Below are 26,613 nucleotides of genomic sequence, written 5' to 3'. Positions count from 1 at the left end.
AAAAAATTTGTTATGATCTAATTGTTAGATAGTTTCTTCATAAATCTGGTTTGGAAACGCTTGCATGGGGTGAGAGGTCCCTGCATTTGTCTACTACTTGGCAGCAGCTGATTATGACAGGCCTCCAGAAATAGTGCTGAGCCTGAGCTCCACAAAGCATTGTCTAGTCTGTGAGGTTATGTCTGTCAGTCTGGTGCTCCTCGCTGTAATGTCTGAAGTCTTGTGTAGTTGCCAAGTGGAGCTAGTCTGTGATTCAATGAAATAAAGGCCTATAAGGCCTTAATCAGTGAAGCGATGAAAATAAAGATCCAAACCTTAAATCGGGCCACAAGCTATAGAAACAGCCACTGTGGAGAGTGAGTCATTAGTCTCCAAGTTCTTAATGAACTTTTCTACTCCTTTTCTACTTCACAAATTTTCTGATTTTGCTCATCTTGTTCTTGTCAGCAGGCTTTCAGAGGGAGTCTGGGGTTAGTGTGACAGACTAATCTAGACCGGCCTGCCAAAGACTGCAGTACTGGTCCCAAATGCATGTACTGAAATCCAGTGGGGAGCTGAATCCAGCAAGTGTGTTCCTGTCTCCTATACCATGTTGATAATGAAGGAGTGGGACTACTGGCGGTTATCCAGTGCTGAAGTTTTGCTAACTTTCTAGATTTCCTCTGCCGGTAACCTTTCTAACCTAATTCATAACGTGTCGCTGCATTGGCTTTGCAAGAAGACAAGAACAAAATAACCAAATAGAACTGACTGTTGACAGAACGACGACGACATCGCTGTGCTGCTGTGTTTTCATGTACCTTAGCAAGCCATCGCTGCTATTTTTAATGTTTAGTGCTCTGTATGTGTGCTGGAGTTCTTAAATTAATAAGAAAAGCATATAAAATTGTTTTTTTCGGAACCATAGTACAATTTGCTGTTCCAAGATCAGCGTGCCTCTAGTCTTGATTGGCCTTATCAAAGGCTAGAGAGATCTTAACTCTATAACTGGTCATTTGGTGGTCTATGAAGCACAGCTGAGAGGTCCTGTTTGAGTGTTTTCACTTTCCATGTCAGTATGCTTTGTAAAGGGCAGTACAGCACAGGACTGATTCAATCTGTTTAATATTGAGTTGCATTGTAACTGTGATGGATAGAAGGCTGCTTGATTTCTCCTTCCCACCTTCCAGCTAAGCCATTGTCCAAGTTATGCCGATTCCCACCTTATCAAAAGATCTCACTAAAGATTCTGTGTTGTGGCAAATAAGCTCTTCTTTGAACAATTGTATGTGTGAAATAATGTTTTTAGGGAAGTAGTGATTTAAAAAAAAAAAAAGTTAGAAGTTAATGGGAGTGGTTAAGCCTGACACACGAAAGGAATGTGCCTGAGGGGCTAAAGAAGAGACTTCTCGCAAATGCATGAGATTTTACATGTGTAATAAGTTGTGTGAGGTATCAACCTAAAACTATCAGGTACAAGATAGTTCTTCCTGTTACACAGAAAACTCATCAGGCCAATCACAAGTTCCAGTCATGTTGCAACCATGGAACATGGTTTTCAAGTATTGCTGTCTCTTCAGTTTGCTGTAGGGGTGGAATGTATTTAAGTTACACACTTGTGAACTTAATTTACACTTAGTGGAAAAAGTAGACCAAATGTGTAGTAAAAATAATACAGAGATTATTCAAATATGGATAATTCTAGGGGGTGTTCTCACTGATGAACCTGTTTTTTATGAAAAAAGTTTGAACTTCCGCTCTGAACGTGAACTTAACTGTTTGGCACTGACTTATGTTGTGCATTTACGTAACGGACACTTGTTTGATACTAATGTGAGCTCTTTCAATATTTGACTTCGTGTTACTGCCTGGTTTGCAGGTGGATCAACTTTCTTGCAACGGAGATAGAAAACTGCAGCCAGACAGGAGCCAGGCTATTCGGGAGAGGCTGAGGGGAAAAGGACTTCCCACAGGTAAGTGCTTCATTGCAGTAAGGGTTATGTCAATAAATACAGCCCTGTGGAAGACCAAGTTTGGGCAGATTTTGCAGCCAAAGAAATTAAATAGTGGAGGACTTGCTGACATTCACAGAACTCTGATGGTTCAGTGTCTAGCTAAGTGTTGGTGATGGTGACATGAGAATAATTGTTTCAAGAAAATACATGTCTTTTTCCAGTTAAGTCCTGATGGTAGGAACAGGTGTTAAAGGTTCTCGGCCAAAAGTTTTGTTTCTGGGGAAGGGGAATCTTCAGCTGAAGGTAGGTCAGCTAGAGGAACAGGAAGCAGCTTTTCTTAGTTCCCTCTTTCCTGTGGACTCGCTTTCTCTTCATAGCTCTAGTTGCACATAGACTCCTTCCCTGCTCCTCAGGCAGCCCTGGACTCTTTTCTCTGCACACAAAGCTTTTTTCTGCCTCCTCTTTTTTTCTGAAGAGAGGTATTATATGTTCCACCACAGTTCTGCTGTGCTTTGACAGTGTGAGGTGGACATGGAGACCAGGTAGGATTGTACTGTTACTTCGGGGAAGTAAGGAAAGAGGAAACTGGGGGAGCAGGGAGGAGAGAGACTGTTTCAGAGGCAGACTGTTGCTGTTACCACTGTGGAGGAAAAGGAATAAAGTGATGTAGGTTGACAGCTGATGCTGGCCATGACTTCATTAGATGTCTTTGTTTAAGGTCAGTGGCAGCATTCCAAAAGACTGGTCTCGTATTTTTCTGGAAGAAGTGCGGGGCTGGGTAGGAGCATTTTATAAAGCATCAGCTTGGACCACTCTGAGTTGTTGCGATGCAGGCAGTGAGATGTGATAATTGGGTGAGACCATTCTTGCTCTAAAACGTTCATCTGTAAATGGAGTATCTCAGTGCCAGAATGCGACATCACCCACAAATACTCAACACCATAAGTGTTAGCATCACAGGGTTTTCATCCACCTCACATTATCTCTCTGCCTATTTACCACCAGTAAACTTGGAACAAAGTTATGTTGCTGATTTGCTTGAGTTTATCCTCTGTTTTTTAGTTTTGTGTCAAGCAACAGTGCAGTGAATTGCAGGAACCGAGTTCTTCTGAATAAATGGAGTTGTCAGTGGCAATAGAAACTGCGAAAGTTAGATATGAGTCTGGCAAGGCATTGGTGGTCTTCCTTTATTGATTCTTTTGAGATGAGTCCTAGATTAGACTACTTTTTGATATAAAAACCTTATGTCAGTGGTTACCAGTCCTTCCAGTCCATGTGTTTAGGAACAGTTTCTGGTACAAGCTGTCTCTTCATTTTCTGGCACAAATACACTGTTCTGACTGCTTTCTCAGGGGCTTTGTTTTCTTATTGACTTTTTTTTCTTCTTCTTTTCCAGAATATTTCTGTAGCAATAGGAAGATCTGTAGGAATACAGGGTTTGGGATAGGATCGATCTGGTTGACTGAATTTGTAAACCATGTAATACCTTTCTTTTTTGAACTTCTTAAGCTCTTTCTTAAAACGAATTCTTCCCCTGGTTCCCACCAATTTTATAAGGGTTGTACCAGAACCTTATTGTTCTGATTGTTAAATTGTTAGTTCATTCTTTAACCCTATTCTTCCCAATTCCCAGTGTTGTCATAGTCACATTTTCTTTACATACCTGTGTTCTTTTCTTTTGCCAGTACTAACCCATTCCATATGACTAACCATTTTTTTTAGGGGGGTGGGGGGGTGTGGTGTTTTGGTTTGTTGGGTGTTTTTTGTTTGTTTGGTGGTGGGTTTTTTTTGTTTGTTTGTTTGTTTTAGAACTTTATTTGAGGACATTACCATTCGGCTACTACCACAAGCTTTGTCATTTCCATACTCTCTTTCCATCATCGATTCTGCTTTTTATCCTGTAATCATCATAAACTGTGTGTTTTGATAATGGTCAGAATATTTGTTAAGTTTTGGAGACCTAGCAAGGTTGTCTTTAAACTCTGTTCTCACTGCATTAGCAACACTGATTATTCTTTTCTTTGTTGTTTTTAGTTTTGTTTTCACTAATACAACTGAACAGTCTTTTGCTGGTTTGCTTTTCATTTTCTTAGAAAATCCTTAACTTCTTTTTTTAAATGTTTGTTTCATTTGAGGGGGGTTTTTTGTTCATTTGTTTTCCTACCCACCACTTCAAGCTTTTTAGCAGATTTTTTTTTTTCCCCCGTCTCAGAAGTAATGTTTGTCCCTGAAGTCTTAAGTATATCTTAACAAAAAAGCTTTTGTTTTAGGTTCTACTAAATTTTGGAGATTGATGTAGTAGCTCCAGCCAGTATCTCCATGGCACTCTGGCTCAGTACTAGGGTGAATAACATCTCTGTCTGAAACTTTCTGTGAGGACTGTGTCTTTAACTTAAAAGGATATAGACTGGATGATCTAATTGCTGTTTTTCTACTGCATCCTCTGACTTGAAAAAAATGTCATGGCTAGAATATACTTTCCTCTTATCCTTGCTTTTTTTGAATCACTTAGTATATATGGCCTTGCTTCTGAGATGGTTGAGAGGTGTTGCTTTTTATTTTAATTACCGAAAAGTTTGCTTAGGTTGCAGCGTCTGAATCTCTGAAGGGTTGTGGAACTGAATGTTTGTCTCACTGCTGTGTGCTCACTTGCCTTCTGGCTCTGCCTAGGATTTCCAGGGTGCCAAGCAGAACAGGTTCCCTGCAGTGTGTGTGCTTGTGAAATCAGTGGGTTGGGGAAGAATGACCAGAGTTACGGGTCCTCCGAGGCTGAGGAGTCCACTTGGCTCAGCTGGTGTCGACCACTAAATTCAACACAAGGTTTTAAGCGACCTCAGTCAAAATCACTTTTTCAAAGGTTTCCTCTTTTTAGGGAACATCACATTGTCTGAAGAGATCTAATTAAACATAATCTTTATTCAAATAATATGTGTGAAATGAGTGAACTTGATAAGCCCCAGACTATAAAGTTGGCTGAATAGTCCTTATCCTCTAACCCCTGTTTCTCTTAAGTTGATTGAAAATGCATGCATGTATAGAGTGTTACAGATAACATGTGGCACAACAAGGAATGAATGTTTGTGCATCACTGTTCCAGTGCAAACACTATTTTGTCTGCATTACTCCAAGCCTAGTCCTGAAGGTACGAGTTATTAATGAGATGCTCTTGAATATTTGATTTTTCCTCTTTTTGTCAAGATGCACTGTCAACCAGCAAAAATGTTTTTCAGTTACTGTGTGGGTTTTATGATATTTTGGTGTTATGTGTTTCTCTTCCCCGTGTCCCCGGAAGCAGAAAATCTTTTTAATGTTTTCTGTTATTTGACTCTTTATTTTCAGAAAAGAAGATAAATTGAAGTCAATCATTCCATTATTTTTTATGTTCTGCCTGTCTTGCTTCCACTCAACCTGTTTCAATTTCTCTGTATCGCATTCATTACCTGAGGAGCTCTCGTTATTTTTCTCCTTTTCCCTAGAGGGTTTACAACCCTGTTAGCTTCCCCAAAACCCTTCCCAATTCTACTTCTGTTATCAGTCCCATTTCCTGGTAGGTCTTAATAGCACCATCTTACTTCTCTGTATTTCGATCTTAGATACATTCCTTGATCTCCACTTCACTGAGACCTCAGGGAGTATAGAGTATCGGTAAAATACAAAACAGAACAAAACAAAACCCCCCACATAACCAAACCAGCTGTAGTTGTTTTCAGTTCCATTTGGCATGTATACTGAGTTATGTACTTGAAAGTTTGTGAGGACCCGGTGAAATGGATGTCTGTTGTTAATGAGAGACAGCTCACATTTGATTCAGAGCAATTTAATGCTTGGTTATTTCTTTTTCTGTAATGGTATGCTGGTTTGCTGGTGGAAATTCTCTCAATGCAGCACAGATCAGCTGCCCTGGGGGCACAGCTTTTAGATTTCTGGAAAAGTGAGCTGTGGAATGTAGTACTAATTATAGCAATGATAATCTTATAGATTGAGGAGCCACGAGTAGAAGGCCAGATGAGGGTTTAAGAAAAATAGTAATGGTAAAAGAAAAAAAAGAAGCAGAAAAACAACTCAGAAAAGCAAAGAGTCCTTTTTTTCCCTCTGTTGACACTGCACTATTCTGCTGCTGTGTGTAGTTGAAATACACGCCTCCTATTCCAACTGCAAAATGGCAAACACTGAGAAAGCTAGGAAGCTACCAGGCAGGACTATAATTCTGAGTGAACTGTTTCTAATAAGTTAGAAGTTATGTCAGTTATCTTCTATCTTTTAAATGTTTGCGTTTAACTTCCTCTGAGAAAACATCCTGGGCCTAATTTAGCACTGGGACAATTGGCGGGGGTGTCACGCATAAGAATGTGTCTAATTTTACGAGTCATTTTACCAGCATATTTAAGGAAGTAAATACAGTGACCAGAAGTCTTTCCTGGAGAGGACAGAAGACTTGTCTGATACTCATTGAGGTGAAGTTCTTTTGAGTCATTGTGAAAAGCTTAAAGAGAATTTTCAATGAATAGAATAGCTGTCATATGGAGAAAAAAGCAGCATAGAGCTAAGGCATTTATTATGAACTTAAGAGTAGCAGAATGTTACTATGAGTATCTAACTTAAGATAGTTGATAAATCATGCTAAGTTCATGAATATATAGATGGTTCAGCAAGAGAGATGTGCTGCCAGTTGGAGAGTATCCAACTAATACCTTAGATATTTGCAGTCTTTGAAAAATGCTAAGATTTTTTGCTTTAAGTCTTTGAAAGTCATTATTGTTAAGATCAATTTTCCATACCGTGGTCATCCAAAATTATAATTGCTGGGGCTTTATTGTTGGCTTGGGACAAATGTTCGGAAATATTTTTCTACTTCATGTGTTTAAATCGGATATTTTGCTAATTATTTATGTACCAAGGTCAGATATTTTCAGCTATGCATTTCCATCATTGTCTTGAAGATAATTATTAAATTAATAAATAACTTCATGTTAATATTCTCCCCAATTAAATTTATTTTTTTTCTTTCATGACTCACTTTCTATGGCCATCTTGGTGAATGAGCTTTATGGCAGGGCTGACTGCAGAAGTAATTTATTCTAAATTAATATTACAAATGTTTGCTTTTAGTCAAGTCATACTCGGAACACAGTATTTAGGAACTGACTTAGCCAGCAGAAATAGAAGTGGTAAAACCTGATGTGAGTCATTTGAACCAATGAGTGTTATTTAGGTTTCGTACTCAAAACACTTTAGACCTTAAGAGTCTTTATTTCAAGAATTATTTGTGGAAGTCGCTTGGTAAAATTCTTCTGGTGTGACAAAAGAGTGAGTAACTGTCAAACTCTTCCAAACATAAAGCAAGAATTAATTCACCATGTTACTCTTCACCACAAAGAATGGCACTCATCCTTCAAAAGGATGTGTAGTGTATTTAAAGCCCAGTTGAAATCTCCATAACTTGTACATGCCTGGCAGCCTGCTTCCCAGCCCTCTAGTAATTGAAATCCTGCACCTTGTGTATTTATTTACATAAGTTCCAACTTATGTTGATGATCTGTGAACACCAAGGACAGACCTTTGCAAAGATACTTCATCTTTTAAAGCTAACAGGTGTCTTGGCTTTGCTTTTCTACCACAAGGGTCTCCGATTTGAACTCGACTTGTGCAGTGTGGTAGACTGTCACAAATTAACCATGTATGTTACAATACTACCGTTATATCCCGCAAAGTTCTGACCTTCATCTCTGCCAAAAGAATATATGCCACATGAATAAAGGCTTGAGATGAATTTAAAAGATCATTGAGGTTCACCTTAACCGTACGTAGCAGGAAATAATTGGAAATACTGAACAACATTTTAGATGTTGATAAACTCCCTGTTTAATTAGACCATATGCTCTGTCAGATGCAGCAAAAATGGTAGATGTACACCGAATAAAAGATTCTAAGGCTAAGTGAAGTTGCTTTTAATTTTAACAAGGAATTCTAGCATTTAGTTACCATTCTCTAGAATATCAATTACTAATGTAGCTGCCCACCCAGCCAAAGCTCTCGGACAAAAGAAACTGTACCCTTTTGCTTTTGATCCAGGGAAATTGATTGTGGATTATGGTTTATTTCCTGATCTGGGTGAAAATGCAGCTTTTAGTCTATAAAGAAATGGTTTATAGCAATCACCTTCATGTGTGAACTGAAACAGCTTACTCATTTTTGTGCTAAATCCAAGCACACAGATTTAACATCAAAAAATACAGCACAAACTTAATTCCATTGACTTGAAAAATCTCTCATCTGGAAATATAATCTTTCTTCCCCCCCCCCCCCCCCCGCCCCGTTTCCTCAATACTAGAAAAAAAAATAACTGAGTAGGTGGACAATAACTTCCAGAGTTCAGCAAAACCAAATGGAAGCCAGATGAAGGTTTCTTGTTTTAAAATAAATAAAGAAATAAGATTCTTTTGCACTCCAGAAACCATGCCTGTTTTCTTCCAGTAAGTGTTTCTGTTTGCATCTAGCAGTACTGGTGGTTGGTGTTGGTAGAGATCTTTTAAACTTAAGTATAGTTGCTATAGCTTTACTGAGCTTCCAGCCTGGAAGTGCTGTCACAGTGGTGCTGAGGGCAAACTCGGAACTCTGAAGACAAAACAAGAATGGACACAAAGATCAGTGAGGGAACTAAGCCAGAGATGTCAAATGTTGTCTCTGTGTAGAAAAGCGGCTGTATCGCTGAGCTTCTCCTGGGGTACGCAGAAGTCCAGGAAGGGAACAGCTGGGTGGCCCTTTTGCCTACTGGGTTGAGAAATGTACCAAAAAAAATTGGCCCTACCAAAAAAAAAATTGGTCCATAACCCTGAGTGGGAAAGAGAATGGTGCAGTTGTCTTTTCTGCAGAGGTGCTGAGGAAGGTAAGAGGTAACATGTTGCATTTATGAAGTGCTACTTGACAAGGTTCACTACCACTGTTCTGAAGAAGATGCCTGATTTCTGGAGCTATTTGGTTTTTTGATAGAGGAGCCATGTCAATCAAAAGCAGAATGCAAATTGTTCCACAGGATTCATATCTTGGCCATTACTTACAGTGCTTTCAACAGTCCTTATGTCCAGCTCATTTCTTCCTTCACAAAGAATGCATTGTTTTAGGAGTACTTCTGTCTGAAACTTGGATTTTCTCAACAATTCAAAGTAAAAGAAAGGAGGAGGTGCCATTCCTGGCAGTCAACCCACAGGCCACATCTGGCTCTGTTGTCTTCTGTTTGGCTCTTAGCCGGCCCCAAGGGATTGCAAACCCAACTCCTCCGTCAGCTACCCACTCATACTTGAGAATCTAACCGCATTGTCTTGGGATAAGGATTTTTCTGTCGTTCTGTTTTCTGCACAAAGATGGTGTGGGAGATGTTTTTTAAACTCCTGTATAATGATTTCCTCTTTTCAGACTTTCCAGTCTGGCAATGATGGTGTGTGGTTTCATGCACATGCGGGCAATCTCTCTCTGTTCCCCTCCTGCCCCGTCTCTTCCTCACCCCCTGCCCCACATGTGTGTGGATGTATGTATATATCCATAAGCTTTGCTAAAATGGAGCTGAAAAAGGTACTCTGTTTTGTGCAAACAAAAGAAGGGGGCAATCCGAAAGACTTTAAAGAAACTTGAGCTGAGTTTACTCAGTAAAAACAGGTACAGTATTTGATGGTACTGACCATGTTTGCACTTACATAATATTTGATTAATTGCCTGTATGATCAAACTGGTACAGAAGTAAGTGCAGACAGACTGAATTTAGTTAGGACCAGAATACAGCTCTCTTGCTCAGAGGAAAATCAACCAGATTACTGTCAGTGTGAATAAAAGATGGTTTGTGAATGACACTGCTGTCAAAGAGGGTGTAGTTGCATTCATAGCTGAGGACACCAAAGGAAGAAGGAAGCAGATCCATGGTCATTTAGCAAATGTAACATCTGACAGTTGAAGGTGTGTGGAAAACTTGATTTTCATTTTAGCACCACAAGGGAATTTTGTTGTGAACTCTTGGTGACTAATTGCTATTTTTATTGTATATATTCCCTCGCTATATATTATACTTTGGAATCATGCAATTACTATAATTGCATTTGAATTATTTACAGTAATTATAAATAATTGCACTAATGTAACATCAAGTAAAGGATAAACACTCAAGGGCAAGACGTGAAATCAAAAACCCAGATGCTATTCAGATGGGCCTGAAGAAGAGTTTAGTTCAGCAGAGAAGTAATTGGGGAAGGGGAAAGCACACCTTTTGAAGTTACTTACGTGCTGTAGTATCTTAATTGCTAATGGCTTGTCCTGTCACCATCACTGACAAGTATCATAGAATCATAGAATGGTTTGGGTTGGAAGGGACCTTAGAGATCACCTAGTTCCAAGCCCCCTGCCATGGGCAGAGACAGCTTCCACTAGATCAGGTTGCTCAAAGTCCCCTCCAACCTGGCCTTGAACGCTTCCAGGGATGGGGCATCCACAACTTCTCTGGACAACCTCTTCCAGTGCCTCACCACCGTCATGGTGAAAAATTTCTTTCATATATCTGATCTAAATCTACCCTCTTTCAGTTTAACGCCATTATGCCTTGTCGTATCACTACGTGTCCTTGTAAAAAGTCCATCTCTGGCTTTCTAGTAGGTGCCCTTCAGGTACTGGAAGGCTGCTATAAGGTCTCCCCAGAGCCTTCTCTTCTCCAGGCTGAACAACCCCAACTCTCTCAGCCTGTCTTCATAGGAGAGGTGCTCCAGCCCACTGATCAACTTTGTGGGCCTCCTCTGGACTTGCTCCAACAGGTCCATGTCCTTCTTATGTTGGGGGCCCCAGAGCTGAACACAGTACTCCAGGTTGGGGTCTCATGAGAGCAGAGTAGAGGGGGAGAATCACCTCCCTCGACCTGCTGGCCACGCTTCTTTTGATGCAGCCCAGGATGCAGTTGGCTTTCTGGCCTGCAAGTGCACATTGCCAGGTCATGTTGAGCTTCTCATCAACCAACACCCCCAAGTCCTTCTCCTCAGGGCTGTTCTCAATCCATTCTCTGCCCAGCCTGTGTTTGTGCTTGGGATTGTCCTGACCCAGATGCAGGCCCTTACACTTGGCCTTGTTGACCTTTGAGGTTTGCGTGGGCCCACCTCTCCAGCCTGTTGAGGTCCCTCTGGATGGCATCCCTTCCCTCCAGTATGTTGACTGCACCACACAGCTTGGTGTCGTTGGCAAAGTTGCTGAGGGTGCACTCAATCCTGCTATCCATGTTGCCGACAAAGATGTTAAACAGCACCGGTCCCAATACTGACCCCTGAGGAACGCCACTTGTCACTGGTCTTCACTTGGACATCAAGCCATTGACTGCAAGTCTTTGAATGTGACCATCCAGCCAGTTCCTTACCCACTGAGTAGTCCATCCATCAAATCCATGTCTCTCCAATTTAGAGACAAGGATGACATGTGGGACAGCATCAAACGCTTTGCACAAGTCCAGGTAGATGACATCTATTGCTCTTCTGTTATCCACCAGCGCTGTAACCCCATTGTAGAAGGACACCAAATTCGTCAGGCACAATTTGCCCATAGTGAAGCCATGTTGGCTGTCACCAATCACCTCCTTATTTTCCACATGCCTTAGCATAGTTTCCAGGAGAATCTGCTCCATGATCTTGCTGGACACAGAGGCGAGGCTGACTGGCCTGTAGTTCCCCAGGTCTTCCTTTTTTCCCTTTTTAAAAATGGGGGTTATGTTTCCCCTTTTTGAGTCAGTGGGAAATTTACTGGACTACCACGACTTCTCAGATATGATGGATAGTGGCTTAGCAGCTTCATCCACCAGTTCCCTTAGGACCTGCAGATGCATCTCATCAGGTCCCATGGACTTGTGCACCTTCAGGTTCCTTAGATGGTCTTGAACCTGATCTTCTCCTACAGTGGGCGGTTCTTCATTCTCCCAGTCCCTGCCTTTGCCTTCTGTGACTTGGGTGGTGTGGCACTTGCTGGTGAGGACTGAGGCGAAAAAGTCATTGAGTACCTCAGCCATATCCTGAGTAACCAGGTCTCCTGTTTCCTTCCAGAGAGGGCCCACATTTTCCCTAGGCTTCCTTTTCTCACTGACATACTTATAGAAGCTTTATATAAGAAGTAGGGAAGCACTTCTTTGTCCTGTTATACTCTTGGGTAACTGAAGCATGGAGTAGCTCTGTGTGGTCTCAGGTGAGATACTTAGTGATTTTAGTGGAGCCAAGATACTTTGGATAGGTCTCCAGAGTTTCCATTACAAATGCGGGCCATTTTTTTTAAAGGAAGGTCATAACATGAGTCTCTCCATCCATTATAATTTAAAGACACAAAAGTTCCATTATGCAGTCATGTTCCTTTTGATCATTACTTGAATCTTTATTCTTCGTATATAATTTTTGACTGGTAGCTCTTCCCTTTATTTTCCCCACACGTTTCATCATAAAAGGTGGGGAAAAAAACCTGATGGATAAACTATGTATTGGCTTAATGAATTTGGACTTATGTATGCCATTCAACTGAAAATACATGTATTAAAGAAGGGCATATAATTGCAGTCTGCTCTATTCTGGAGATGTACTGTAAGCTGAAAACTAGACATATGAGCCTTGTGCTGAAAGAGACTTACTGCAGTCATTTAAGACCCTTGATCTAAGTAATGCTGAGGTAGTGTGTTGAGGAAGTCTAGGAAAAAAACCGTGAAAATACCTTAACAGTTGATTTTGTGACTTACAGAGTCTATAATAATACTTTAAAAAAGTAAGGAGGGATGAGGGCAGATTAAAGTTATTGAAAATAGAAGAATTGGCCTGGACTGATTGCTGGTTGCCTAATCCAGTTTTTTCACTGCTGTCTGCAATTGAGTTGCTTCGGTACTGAGAAGTCTTGTCCTTGATCATTGACCTCTCCTCTCTGGTGCCAAGAGCAGCCTGCATTCTTGGCCGATATAAAGTATAGATCTGAAAGTTCTGCGTTGCTGCTTTGTTTTGGTTTGCCTTCTCAGGGTGCCCGACTCGAGCAGGCCCTGCACCCCTTGTTCACTAGTCTCTTCTTTACCTTTCTCTGACGATGATTCTTAAACAGCTCATGTTGACTCTGTGAGCCCATTTGGAGAGAGCTTATTGAAATGATGTTATGTAAAGAGGGATGGGTTTTGCAAAGGTGGGAGGAAGTGCCAAGACTGGTGAAAAGCAGAAGTGGAAATGGGGAGGGTAATAAAGGAAAGATGAAAGATGTCTAAGAGAATTTTACAGTCTCAAGACTGAATGCTAAGGCCAGCTGTAGATTCCTTTTGGTACTATGTTAAAAACTCATGTTGGCTGCATAAGTCAATGTGGATATGAGTTAGACAGACCTGTAGACATCTCCACTCAGCAGAGTGGAAGAGCAGTGTGGAAGCGGAATGCCTCCTGCACTGCTTCCTGATGGGACAGCTCATCTTCTGTCTCATCACGCAATTAGCTGAATGAGTGGCAAAGCTGTAGTGATGAGTACTTTCCCAGTCACTGCTGATGGGATAGAGTACATGGCGTTCACTTTTCCTCATGAGGAAGCCCCAGGTGGGTGGATGACTTGGGGAACAGAAAGCATCTCTTGCGTGCTGAGGCAAGGAGCTTGTGTCTTCTGAGCCTCTGCATGAACTGGAAGCAGCTTCTGTTACATCTAGTCTGAATGCTGCAAGTCCGTGGAAACTACAGATTTGGTGAGGAGGATGCTGCTTCCCCTCTAGCACTCTTTTTCACCGGCAGCTGGGCTCTTTCACTGCAGTTCTCGCCAGCGTACAACAGATACGTTTATGGCTCTGGGTGTGCTATAGTGAGGATAGCCACTGGTACTTAAAGTATGTTGGGGCTCTTCTCACCGAATGTGATCCTGAAACAAGATAACGCTTCAACGTGCAGAGATCTAAATGATCTTCTGAACCAGGAATGTTCTGAGTCATGACCAGTGATGTACCAAGTAATCCTGAATTAACGGCCTCGGTAGTATGTTGGAGTTGCAGCTGTCTGCTTCTCTTTGTTTTTTCTGCTTTGTTTGCCATTGTTTTGTTCAGTAAGGTCTTGTGCATGTAAATACTTCCAGTGTTGAAAAGGTGAGTTATTTTTTTACATTTAAAAAAATACGTGAAAACAGTGTGTAGAGGAGGTTGTTTTGTTTTTTTCTGCCTAAAATTATCTTTGAACTCTCATTATTGGGGAGGGTTCTTGGAGCTCCTTTTGATTTGCTTTTTTGGTGACCATCTTAAATACTGCAGTATTTTGGTTTTTGTCTGTCTCAAAAATGACTGAGTTAAAATCCTGTTTAAGAATGTCTGTCCTTGATGTTCATGTGCGTGAATGTGAAGTATGTGTTTGTGGAATGGATATCATCCCGCTGCTTTAGATAGATAGTGGGAACTTCACAGTGAACGGCTATTTTTAAAAGGCTTTTTTGTTGTCTGTGCATATTATATGTAATTCACCAGCCTTATGAGGGATGTATAGTCCAAGAATAAGATAATAACCTAAGATTATGTTTACTTGAGTTCAGGATTAAAGCCATATTTGTAAAATATGAAGTGATGCATCAGATCCTTTCAGAAGATTAGTTTGTTGTCATTTGCAACGGTTTGTGTGTTATTCTCTTGTCTGGAACACGTGGGAACTGTGTAATTTCTTACAAGACTCTTCTTAGACAATCCAAACCCTAACGTTTTACCATCATGTATTTGTGCGTTGGTAAGAAGCAAGGGGCTTCTTGGTCACATTTGGTTTTAGTCTTGCTTTTTCTTAAACACCTGTAGTTAGTTGAATATCACAGAAATAGAAACTGAAAACTAACAGCCCCTCTTCAAGTAGAATATCAGAGTTGAAAGGTGTAAAGCCATAAGCTTTTAAAGCATTTCTGAGTACAGTTATGGGTGTCCTTAAAGCGTTCTGTGAAACTCAATTCAAAAGGATAATACACTCTAGATAAAGATCAGTAGGAGTCTACTGTGCAAGTGGGGAAGTTGATTTCAATTGACTTTGGAAGAGCAGCAGGCAGCACTATAGAGCCATCTTTGAGAGTAGTAGGTATGGCACAGTAATTTACTTTGAGCTCATGACTGCTTTCTTTTGTGAGGATGTCTTCAAGGCTGCTGCTTCTTAAAAGATGTACGTGGTAATATCACAGTAGAGAGGGAGCTAGCTCTAAGAAAAGCATCACGTGCTGTACTGACTCCACCTGCGTGAGCAGGCATTGCTTAGGCAACCCAGCACAGAATATTTTTAGTTGGGTTTTCTCATCAGGGATATCATGATCCACCCGAGGATACTGAGGGAGCTGGCAAAGGAGCTTGCCAAGCCACTTTCCATCATTTATCAGCAGTCCTGGTCAACCCAGGAGGTCCCAGATGACTGGAAGTTAGCAAATGTGACACCCATCTACAAGAAGGACTGGAAGGAGGATTCGGGGAAATACAGGCCTGTCAGCCTGACCTCGGTGCCAGGGGAAGGTCATGGAGCAGATCATCCTGAGTGCCATTACGCGGCACGTGCAGGACAACCCGGGGGATCAGGCTCAGCCAGCATGGCTTTATGAAAGGGAGGTCCTGCTTCACTAACCTGGTCTCCTTCTATGACAAGGTGACCCACTTAGTGGATGAGGGAAAGGCTGTGGATATTGTCTACCTGGACTTCAGTAAGGCCTTTGACACCATTTCCCACAGCATTCTTCTGGAGAAACGGGCTGCTCATGGCTTGGATAAGTGCACTCTTTGCTGGGTAAAAGTGGCTGGATGGCCGAGCCCAGAGAGTTGTGGTAAATGGAGTTAAATCCAGTTGGTGGCCGGTCATGAGTGGTGTTCCCCAGGGCTCAGTATTGGGGCCGGTCCTGTTCAATATCTTCATTGATGATCTGGATGAGAGGATCGAGTGCACCCTCAGTAAGTTTGCAGATGACACCAAGTTGGGTGGGAGTGTTGATCTGCTGGAGGGTAGGAAGGCCCTACAGAGGGACCTGGATAGGCTGGATCGATGGGCCGAGGCCAACTGTATGAGGTTCAACAAGGCTGAGTGCCGGGTCCTGCACTTGGGTCACAACAACCCCATGCAACGCTACAGGCTTGGGGAGGAGTGGCTGGAGAGCTGCCTGGCGGAAAAGGACCTGGGGGCGTTGGCTGACAGCCGCCTGAACATGAGCCATCAGTGTGCCCAGGTGGCCAAGAGGGCCAATGGCATCCTGGCTTGTATCAGAAATAGTGTGGCCAGCAGGACCAGGGAGGTGATCGTGCCCCTGTACTTGGCACTGGTGAGGCCGCACCTCGAGTACTGTGTTTAGTTTTGGTCCCCTCCCTACAAGAAGGACACGGAGGTGCTGGAGCGTGTCCAGAGAAGGGCAACGAAGCTGGTGAAGGGTCTGGAGCACAAATCTTATGAGGAGCGGCTGAGGGAGCTGGGGTTGTTTAGCCTGGGGAAGAGGAGGCTGAGGGGAGACCTTATTGCTCTCTACAACTACCTGCAAGGAGGTTGTAGCGAGGTGGGGGTCGGTCTCTTCTGCCAAGTAACAAGGGATAGGACGAGAGGAAATGGCCTCAAGCTGCGCCAGGGGAGGTTTAGGTAGGATATTAGGAAAAACTTCTTCACTGAAAGGGTGGTCAGGCACTGTACCAGGCTGCCCAGGGAAGTGGTTGAGTGTCCATCCCTGGAGGTATTTAAAAGAAGGGTAGATGTGGTGCTTAGGGACATGGTTTAGTGGTGGACTTGGTGGTGTTAGGTTAACAGTTGGACTTGATGATCTTAAGGGTCTTTTCCAACCTTAACAATTCTATGATTCTATGATGAGGTCGAGATTGCCATATTAATGCAGTGTGTATGCTGCAGATTGGAAAGGTTAGACTTCATAATAATTCTTGGAATGTACTTGGTCAGTTGGAGTTATGAGTAGATTACTGCCTGTGTGATATCTACAGTAGACTTTGGATTTTCACAACTTTAATAATGCAGAAGCATTAAAAAATTTTAGTTTGCTAACAGAAAGTAGATAGTGGTCAGGTAGTCTTCGATACTAGTTTTTCTCTGGGATGTTACTTTTATTATGGTTAGAATTCTTTTACTCTGATCTCAGGAAGTTTTAAGAAAATAAAAGGTAAACTTGTAGGTCATCTGTTAATATTAAGAAATTTGATTGTACTTACCAATGTTTATAATTAGTTTTGTAAAATCAGGCTAATACTTTGAAAAAATTTTATGCCCGAGACATATATGATCATCAAAACTTCTCTGTGACCGTGATATCATATTCTTCAGAGAGCACATATTCATTGATATTATTCGCCCTCTGTCAGTTTCTTTTATTCTGGGAGTAATTTCACGGTAAGGGAGAGGGAGAAGAGAGAGTGTTCATTAGTATTGGCTGATCCATATATTAATGAAACATGAATTGTACAGGCTCGTAGAATCACTTCGTTCTTAGAAGCTTTGTTGGTTTTGTTTTAGAGTATTCTTTATCTGGAGAGACTGTCATCACCAAAAATAGTCATTAAAGGAAGAGCCAGGATTTTTAAAATTCCTAACTACATAGTCATTCTTCTCTTACTACTGACACTACTGCAGGGCATCTGTAAATCTGTAGAACAAACCTGGACTTGTCATTAAAAATTGTAGGTGGTGTCTTTGGGTGTGAGGTGAAAGGAATGGCTAATTTCAGACTGATCATTAAACAGTACTTTTGGTGATAGTCTAGACTATTTTAAAAATAAAACTAATGAGAAAATAACTTTCAGCATGTATGTGATAGCTTTTTTTTTTAAATGTTAATGCTGAATTATAGTAGGCCATAATTTTTTTCTGGAGCGCTTCAGAAATAAAAGAAATAAAATGCCTGTCAGATATGAACTAGTTGGAGTTCTTTGTTGACTGAGACAGCCCTTTAAGTAGCTGAATCAATGTTTTGCGTGGGAAAATCAAGGCCAAAATGTGTGCTCGGTACACAGTTTAACAGTAAGTAACTTGTGTTGCACTCTTGTGTATTAAGTACAAAATTACATATATGAAATGTCTCCTTATTCCAGGAAAAACATTGGTGGTCGATGCACCTGATGGACACAAAGCTCACTTGTCTCAACAGACTATGCTTAACAAAGGGCTTAGCAAGTCTATGGGATTTCTGTCCATTAGAGGAACACAAGGCGAGGAAGAGTTTTTCCAGGGTATTTCTGCAGATTACAACTCGGGACAGGAAGATGTTTTCTGTCGTCATAGATGTAAAGCCAGTGAGTTTGAAAAAAAAGGTCACCTTCATACAGATGTCACTCCCAAGCGGAAAGTATGGGCTTCCTCCACAGATTTGCTTTGCACAACTGACAAGGCAGCTGAGAGGGCCCATGCTGGGGGCTCTCTTGGGCACAACCATCAGCGTGAAGCATTTACAGTACGGACTTCTACTACTACCAGAAGCAAGGAAGCAAGATACTCTGATGGGAGCATAGCACTGGATGTCTTCGGACCACAAAAACTGGACCAAACACGCCATGTGCCTGAGACATCAACTTCTGCAGCAATATCAAGTGCCTTTGACAGGATAAGAGAGAGACAGAAGAAGTTGCAGCTTCTGAGGGAAGCTATGAATGTAGAAGGTTAGTGAAGCTTTTTGATTTTCTGAGTATTCCAGTCATTAAACAAAGGTTTCTCTTTCTGATAAATTTGAGTTCTCTTGTAGCAGCTTTTGAAACTGCAGAGATCTTTGCTTCGTCGTCTTGTTTTAGGTAAAGTGAAAATATTAGAATGTCTGTTGCCAATGAAGATAAATGTGCTTGTCCAGATTGCTTACCCAGTGAAAACAGTTGATCTCTGTAAGTTAGCCAGTGTCAAGTTCATCAATTAAAATTAGAAAAAAAAAAAAAGTTGGTAACAGCCACTTGTCAAGTAATTTTCCTTGAAGGAAAATCCTCATCTCCAGCTATTAGACATGGATTTATACCCCAGAGGAGAGGGAGAATTGCATCTCCGTATCTCTCAGTTTTTGCACGGTGTAACTCTGGATGATGCAGTTAAGCCCTTAAATATGAAATTTTTTTGGACTTATGTTAAGATCTTTACCTCAGTGGGAATACTTGACAACAAGTCCCATCAGTTAATTAAAAGAACGCATGGGGAAAAAAAAGTCTTTGTTTTGTGGGAACTTATAAAATGGTCTTTATGCAGAACCCTATAAGGGGAACTTCATATTTTGTTTGCTTTGAAAATGTGATGTGATTTTCAGGGGTTGTAAATTTGGGACGGTTGGATAGAAACTGAGAGCAGAGTCAGCTCCTGCTTGTGATGGGCCAGAAGACATAACTCAGTCAGACAAGGTATACAGTGGAAAAGCTGTATGTACAGAGCTAGCTCAGTCATTTATTCAGGTGCATTCAAAATCCATACAGTTGGAAACTCATGGATGCCTGTCTGTTGTGTGACAGAAACAACTCTGGAAAAAAACCAGCTTTTGCCTCCTTTTCCTGCACTGAGGTGTCAACTCCACCTTATTAAGGAGAGATGATAAAGCCTTTTATCAAGGTTGAATTTCTGAAAGTGCCTGTTAGTGCCCCTTGTGGCCATCTTACGAGATTCTTATATTGCAGTTAGCATGGGAAGCCAATTCTTTCTCTCCTATGCATGTGAGCCTTGTGCTCCAGAAAGGGGTGTTACTGAAAAGGCACAGGCAGTTTAAAAAGCTACTGTGATTTCTGTACAAGTTGTACAGACAAGACAGCTGGAGTTTTTTTATGCTATCAAATTAGCATCTTCCAATTAGTGTTACATTATAATGTGAATGAACATAGATGGAAGTAGTACTGTGGAGATACCACTGTTTATCTCAATAGAAGTTCATCATCTGTCATTATCTACTGAGGCGTCTGATGAGGTATGGGGAAGGTTGGTTGGTTTTTGGTTTAAGAGTCTGAAATTGAAGGGGACCATCTCAAGTATATGAGTCAACTCGAATCTTTGGAGATAGGCAGCTGACAAAGTTTAAGAGGAGGCCACTCCCTGCATTGGGAAAACTCAATAGCCTTGTTGTTCAGAGTGGAGCTTTGTGCAGGTTTGTGTTGCACAACAGCAAAACCAAGAGCTTGGCCAAACCCATTGATGAGCAAGAGTTTATCATTCTCATTTAAACAGACTGGGAGACGGCAGAAGACATAACATGCCTGTGCCTTGCAAACCGAGATAGTTCAGATGTGTGAAACTACTAAATTCATAAAGGTGAATGGGTGAAAGTGCAGTCAAAGTAAACCAGGAACTGGGGCTTAATAGGCACAGGAGCTAAGTGACAAATCTGTATAGGGAAGATTGAGGCAATAGCTAATGACTCACTGCCCATCCTTATGAATTCCCAGTCATTACTTGCTAGGAAAAAAAGGAAGATACTTTCTCAACAGATAGCTGGGTTGCAATGTTCTTGTCTTCTGAGTTTTCCACTTTCAGCAGAGGAAGGAGGTATGTTTCACTCTTGAAGTTAGGAGTGTGTGTTCTGCTGTTTTATTTTAGGCTCTCCATTTTTTTTTTTTTTGGTCAGTTAACTACTTAAAAGTTTTGGGCCAGAACCTAGTTGTGAATGTGAATTTTTCATGAGAGCGAGTTTAAAGGAGTGTTTTAGTAAGGTGGATGGGGAATGCTTTTCTGCATAGGAGTTAGTTGCTGTTGTGTTTTACAGAGCTTGAGAAGCCTGACTGAAAGTATTCATTTCTGCCTTAATGAGCAGATTCACAAAAGCCTTAATATAAACGTATATAACATAAAGTCTACTAGTCTATTAAGACTTCTTTCCCTTTTCCTTTTCCTTTTTTGTTCCGTATTTTTTACTATTCCTTATCTCACATCTTGTTTCCAACAGATGAGTCCCTTGAGATCTTTCATAAAAAGAGTCTATTGCTAGTTTCATCTGTCAAAGAAATGAAAAATACAGTTGTAAGTTTTTTGTGTGTTACTATTGTATGGAATTTCAAGTGGGTAGACAGATACTTCCAAATGTCAGGCATTATCAAGTGTGTGTGGAATTGCTCTTCTGACATAAACCCCACGTAGCTGAGAGGTACAAGCAACTGCGTGGAAAGCTGTGGTGAAATATGTCACCTATCTTGGTAAAGGTAGTGGTGGTGGTTTCTTGGGCAGTGCTTGGTGCAAGGGTATCTTATTGCCTACAGCTGGTAGTGACATAGCAGATAGGTGAGTAACAACTAGAAATGGAGTGGAAAGAAGTCCACAGAAAATTACAGCAACTACTACTCTTTCCCTACGTGGGACACAGCATGACCTTAAAGGAGAGGCATTGAAAGGAAAAACGGAGAAAGAGAATAAGGTATTTTGAAATCTTGCGTAGTCAGGAATAAGGATTCTGTTCAGCTTGGGGATGAGGAATGGCAAGGAGTCATGGGAACAGGGTTGGTGGTTGGGTTTAGTAGACAGGACACAATCTGCCTTCTCTTTGGTAAGTTTGGGAATATTTTCAGTTTGGTTGAGTCCAGGTCTAGGTTACAGTTAACTCTGTGTAAATTGTAGTAAGCCTGTGCTTTCGGCTGTACGTTGTTTTTCAGTTTCTGAATTGTGAAGTGGCACTGGTCTCTCTGTGGGCTAAACTTGGCCAGATAAAACTTCTCTCCTCAAACTACAAAGGAACTTAAAGTGACATGTGGCTTATTTCTTAACTTATTTTGGGTTAAGCTGGCAAACTTTTTTGTTATTCATAAAACCTTAAGGAGCTGACTGCCTTGGAAAAAGAATTGTTCTCATGCACAGACTCTGGTATGCCAAGCTTTCACTCAGAACAGATTTTTTCGATCCAAATTATAAACTCATGAAAAGTAGAGTTTATAGTGGAAAGAATGACAGAGGTTTAATTACAGCTGTGCTGTAATAGAGTAGTTTGTACTGAGCTGCAGACCATCTAAACTGCACTATAATCTACAGTCGGAACATCTCGGATTTAGCCTCACGAGCCTTCCAAAGACAGCGGCATTGCAAGTGCCTTGCTCGTGAACTTGCTGTTTTATATCTTACTCTGCTGTACAATTTCAGGGTTGAGGTTGTTTCTCTTGTATACTAAAGATGATTGTTCATGATTAGGTGCTTAGCCAGATGGGGGGAAGGGGAAGGGGAAGAGACTGCTATTTGACTTCAGGTGTAGCCAATTCTGAACAGTAAGAACGGATTCCAAAAATATGTGTTAATCTTGCCAAGAGATGGGAGAGTAAGTTCTGCATGTCCGCTGCTATTGTTCATTCTTGGTTTTGTTATGTAGGTTTTGTGAGCTTAGGCAGAATTGTTTGGAGTTGTGAAGTTGTGAGATGTTAAACCCAAGCAGTTTATCTGTACCAGGAGAGCAGAATTGGGTTTTGTTGTTCTTTTGAAACTTGGAAATTGTTGCTTGGCATCAATGGATAGTGTCTCATTTCAGAGAGAAAATAATATTCTGCCTTTTACATTTTGCAAGCCTGCATTGCCTCTCAAGAGCGTGTCAGCTGTTCTCCTTTGCTCCCAGCTTTCTTTGCCTTCTCACCCACAAAATTGATTGTATCTTCTGAGAGTTATGAAGTGTAAACACGCTTCAGTTTTCATATCTCAGGCCTGCCTTCAAATGGCACAATAGTAAGGCACAAGGCTGTGAGATGGTAGCCTTGTATGAATCTCTCCCTTTTATTTGCTTAGGCAGCTTCCCCCACCCTTGTTTTGAGTGTATGCATAATTCAAAGTGAATTGGTTTATGTGTTACTTAAGTGAAAGTGCATCCTTCTTCTTTTATATGCAGTTTTGCTTATGAGGATATTGTAAATGAGATAGATGAGGGAGCAAGGCGTAAAGATTGCCTGTGTCCTGGTGGAATATAGGAGCACAAAACCAGTTAGGAGAGTAGTAATGTTAGCTAGCTGTGGGTTAAATAGCAGACAGGGAGGGAAAGGAGGGGAGGATACCAAAAAAGCTGATCTTGCTGAAGCTTTGGAATGCTGAATCCAGGAGTGGGAGAATGGGGGTGGTTTGGAAATATTCTCAAGCCTTTGTTAAATGTTTTTGCAGTTGGGAACCATGTGAATCCCAGAGCTTCAAGTTGTGTTTATCCCTCTCTCTTTTTACCTTTGATTTTTCCAACTGAAAACCCAGATGATTCAGTCCTCTCTTTTTTTTTTTTGTCCACTTATTGCTCTCTGCTTCATACAGTCAGCAAGAAGAGGCAGTAATCTGTGTTTGTAGAGATGCGTCTCTGCCTCCTAAGTCTTTCGTGTCTTTATCTCACAAAACAATGTTTTCATTAGCTACCCTGAAGACTCATCTGGACCCTATTTATAAAACTTCCATATTACGACTGCACATGTTTAGGTGGGGAGTTACGGTTAGGGATACTCTAAATGTCCGGATATTAAAAGCTCTCTTAGTTTGAAGCTGCATTTTTGAATAAGGGAAAATTTCTGCAGGTGATCAGGCAGCTGTCGGTGGTAATTTATCGCAGCAAATGAAGACGCAGGGATTTGAATTTGGGAGCTTCTGTAGAAGTGGGTTAAACAGGAGATTGGATTTAGGGCAAAAGAGGAATAGCTACTTTACAAACTTACCTCTGTAAAGTCAATGAAGTGTGCATCCTTTCTTTTTCTCTTGAATTGTATATACTCAGTTCATGTGTAGGCTAAGCAGAGGAAATGCGAGTCATCCACAATGGTATATCTGTTTGCATGTGAAAGCAAATTAAGGCTCAGTTTACACATGTCTCACGATCATTGTGCTGCAGTGTGATTTAAATTCAGTGGTGACGAAATGGAGTCTCATGTGGTTGGTATGTCTGGTAAGGATAAGGTTCAGTGAACAATGTTCAGAAATTGTAATAATGAAGCTGAAGGGTAGGATAATAGACTGATACTATTTTAGATAGAAAACTTTCAGTTGTTAATTTTACTGAGACTACAGAAGTTGGCTTTTCAAGGAAAAAGAAATAAATGTTTGAGGGATTCCTGTAAAGTACAAGTACTCTGGCACAGCCACTATTATTTTGTTCTGAATTACACAGTTTAACATAAGGTAGCAAAACAGCTCTTGCAATTCCATAATTGCACAGCAAAGTGGAATCTGCTTTATCTGCTTTATTGAGCTTTCAGCAGCTCGCACAGTCTGGGATTACCAATTTTTAGTCAACACATTGCGTTCTCACTTGGATGAAACATTTAAATTAAATCAAAAAACTTTACCGACCCCATTTTCAGTCTGTGTCCATTTACATACCTTATCCTAGGTGGCACAAAAGAAGGATGTCTTTCTAAGTACAAGACACTGAGTTCTTACCAGACCCTGGAGTTGTTATTTTTAATCTTACTGTTTTCCTTTCCAGCCTAGCCCTAGAGATGTGTGTTTTCTGCAATTTTGCAAGGTTCTGTTTCTTCCTGTCACTCGGATCCCACTGGGCCCTATGCATCAGATGTCCGTTAGGCTCTCTAGGGAGTCGCCTGGATGACTAGTGACTTGGGTTGCATACACAATACAGCTTTTTAATTTAGAATATGGGTGGTGGCAATCTGGCAAGTTAAAATGAGCCTGTTCCCCTGGAAGGCCGAATGGATTTGTTTCCCTGTGCACTTGTTGGACATGAATCCTTACCAGGGATTTATTCTGGATCTCTACGTTCTTCCTGTTAAACCTATGCTGCCTTGCATAAGATAATTCAAGTTTTCTTAAATGAAAAGAGGAAAAGGAAGAGTAAATATTACTCTAGCCTATTGGTTAAACTCTTGTGAAAGAAGCAAGTCCCAACCTCTCCTAAAGGAGAGTTAATGTGTTTTAAATGGTATTACAGTAACACTCTTAGGTAAGAGACACCCACCGATAAACCTCAAAGAGCAAGCAAGAGCTCCTTCCCTGTCATGAAACTGTCGGTTTAACTCTGCCATCTTCTCTGTCCTTTTCCTTCTCTGTACAGCCAGTAATAATTCTGTAATAATGTGCGTTTGAAAACCTGTGTATCTAATGTGAGTCATGTGTTCAGGATAATGAAATTCCAAGCTAAATGTGGTTCTCTGATTTCTGTTGAAGTTGGCTGAGATGAGGCTTTCTGTAAATTACTTGTCTGGGCTTGCATGCCTTGCCTTGCGTAAATAGTGTGTTTTGTTATTTTATGCTGCGTTAGGTGCCTGTAAGGTTGTGCTCTGCTGGCTTTGATAGGGAGATTGAAAAAGCACCACCGCAGCACTAAGTAGCACAAACACAGATTTTTCAAGCTGTAATGATTCATTCCTCTCTGCATTGTGGTGCTACCACGTGTTAACTTATATTATTGGTACAAGTTTTATATATTTGTTTTAGTTACGGACTCTTAAAACATGCTTAAACTCAGGTTTGTTTTTCTACTGAGGTATGAAATGACTGAAGTGTTCTGGTAAGAGACTGAAATCTAAACACTGAAATGTTAAGAAGGGTAACTGGTAGAATAATTTTTGCTACAATGTGCTTAATGTTTCTAGAAGTTAAATCAATTCTGAAGTCTCTCTTCAGTTACCAAAAATTAAAAAAATAAAAACAAACAACAACAACAAAAAACAACCCCCCCCCAAAAAACACACACACACACAAAAAAAAAAAAAAAAAAAACCAAAAACAAAAACAAAGGAAAAACCAAACCAAACCAACAAACCAAAGCCGTTCAGAATTCCCAGGGAAAATTGTAAATGTGGGAGATAAGTTGTTTCATTGTTGTCTTTAGCTTTTATTGATGTCATCTTTCAGTTCCTTCCCAGCCAGACAGGCTGGAAGTTTGTCCTCATTTTTGAAACTATTGTATGAAAAGCTTAACTTTAACTTGATCCCAGAATTGGGACTTTGTGAGCTTTGGAAGTCAGTTCCTAATTAGAAGTTTGGCTTGGATATGATCCAAGCGCCTTCTCTGAAGTTAAAACCTAATATGACATGTTAGAATTGAGGAGAATTTGCTGGAGGAGAGGAGACAGCATAAACTATTTGGGTAATTTTGCAAGCATTATATGTACAGTAGTCTCAATATTTAGAATTTAATTGAATGTTTGCAGGTCTGCAGTGCATATTGTGTTCATGCCCTGGAAAAGATTATGTTTGGTTAAGAGGAGGTGCGATGTTGGGGGGGCATACAGGGGGTGTACATAGACGTGTGTATACCAGCAGAGAACTGGAAGGTGGTTGCCAAAGAGAAGATGCCCCAGCAGCAAACAATTCCACATCTGTATATATTTTCCCTAAACTGAGCAAAGTGAAGAAAAATCTAGAGGATTCACCCTGAATTTCAAGCTGTAGCTTCTTAATTTCCTTTAAACTTTTGTCCCTAGGCTGAACAGGCTGATAGTCATTGATGCAGCCCCGTGTAGAAAGGTTGTAAAATGCCTCCAGAAGATGAGAAGAATGCCTTTGCTTGTGTTATTGGGATAAGTTGCATGGTCTTGGCTAGGGAGAAAGATGTGACAAGAAAGGAGGGTGGTCCTGTCTCTGTCTCTAGTTGTGAATGTTGGGAGAATAGGTTTAAACCTAGCTGGGCTTCATGCGCAGATCTGTGAAAACATTGAGATAAGCAGAGAATGGGAATCTTGCTTTATGTTTCTTGGCTCATGAACTTACCCCTCGGCCTACAGCAGGGTGCCAACTCCTGCTAACAGGATGAGTCAAGAGAAGTCAAATACCCTGCAGAGTATCATGCCACCACATACAAACACTTGCTTCATGTTTTAACTCTA

At 41.0% G+C, this 26,613-nt stretch overlaps 1 protein-coding gene across 1 annotated transcript in view; it reads left to right on the top strand.

Annotated features, from left to right (window-relative positions):
* The window catches only part of PTPN13 (protein tyrosine phosphatase non-receptor type 13), a gene marked incomplete at its 5' end in the record, with an annotated part of 102,655 nt that overhangs the window by 20,356 nt on the left and 55,686 nt on the right, over window positions 1-26,613 (top strand). The window contains 2 exons of the mRNA XM_082315064.1: window positions 1,859-1,952; window positions 17,968-18,531. Of these exons, the coding sequence (XP_082171190.1) occupies window positions 1,859-1,952; window positions 17,968-18,531 (658 nt within the window). The remainder of the gene's footprint in view (window positions 1-1,858; window positions 1,953-17,967; window positions 18,532-26,613) is intronic.

Source organism: Platalea leucorodia, assembly GCF_965183815.1.
Source record: "Platalea leucorodia genome assembly, chromosome: 6".
Classification (NCBI taxonomy): domain Eukaryota; kingdom Metazoa; phylum Chordata; class Aves; order Pelecaniformes; family Threskiornithidae; genus Platalea; species Platalea leucorodia.
Note: the sequence above shows the minus strand (reverse complement) of the source record. Positions and strands in the feature narration are given on the sequence as shown.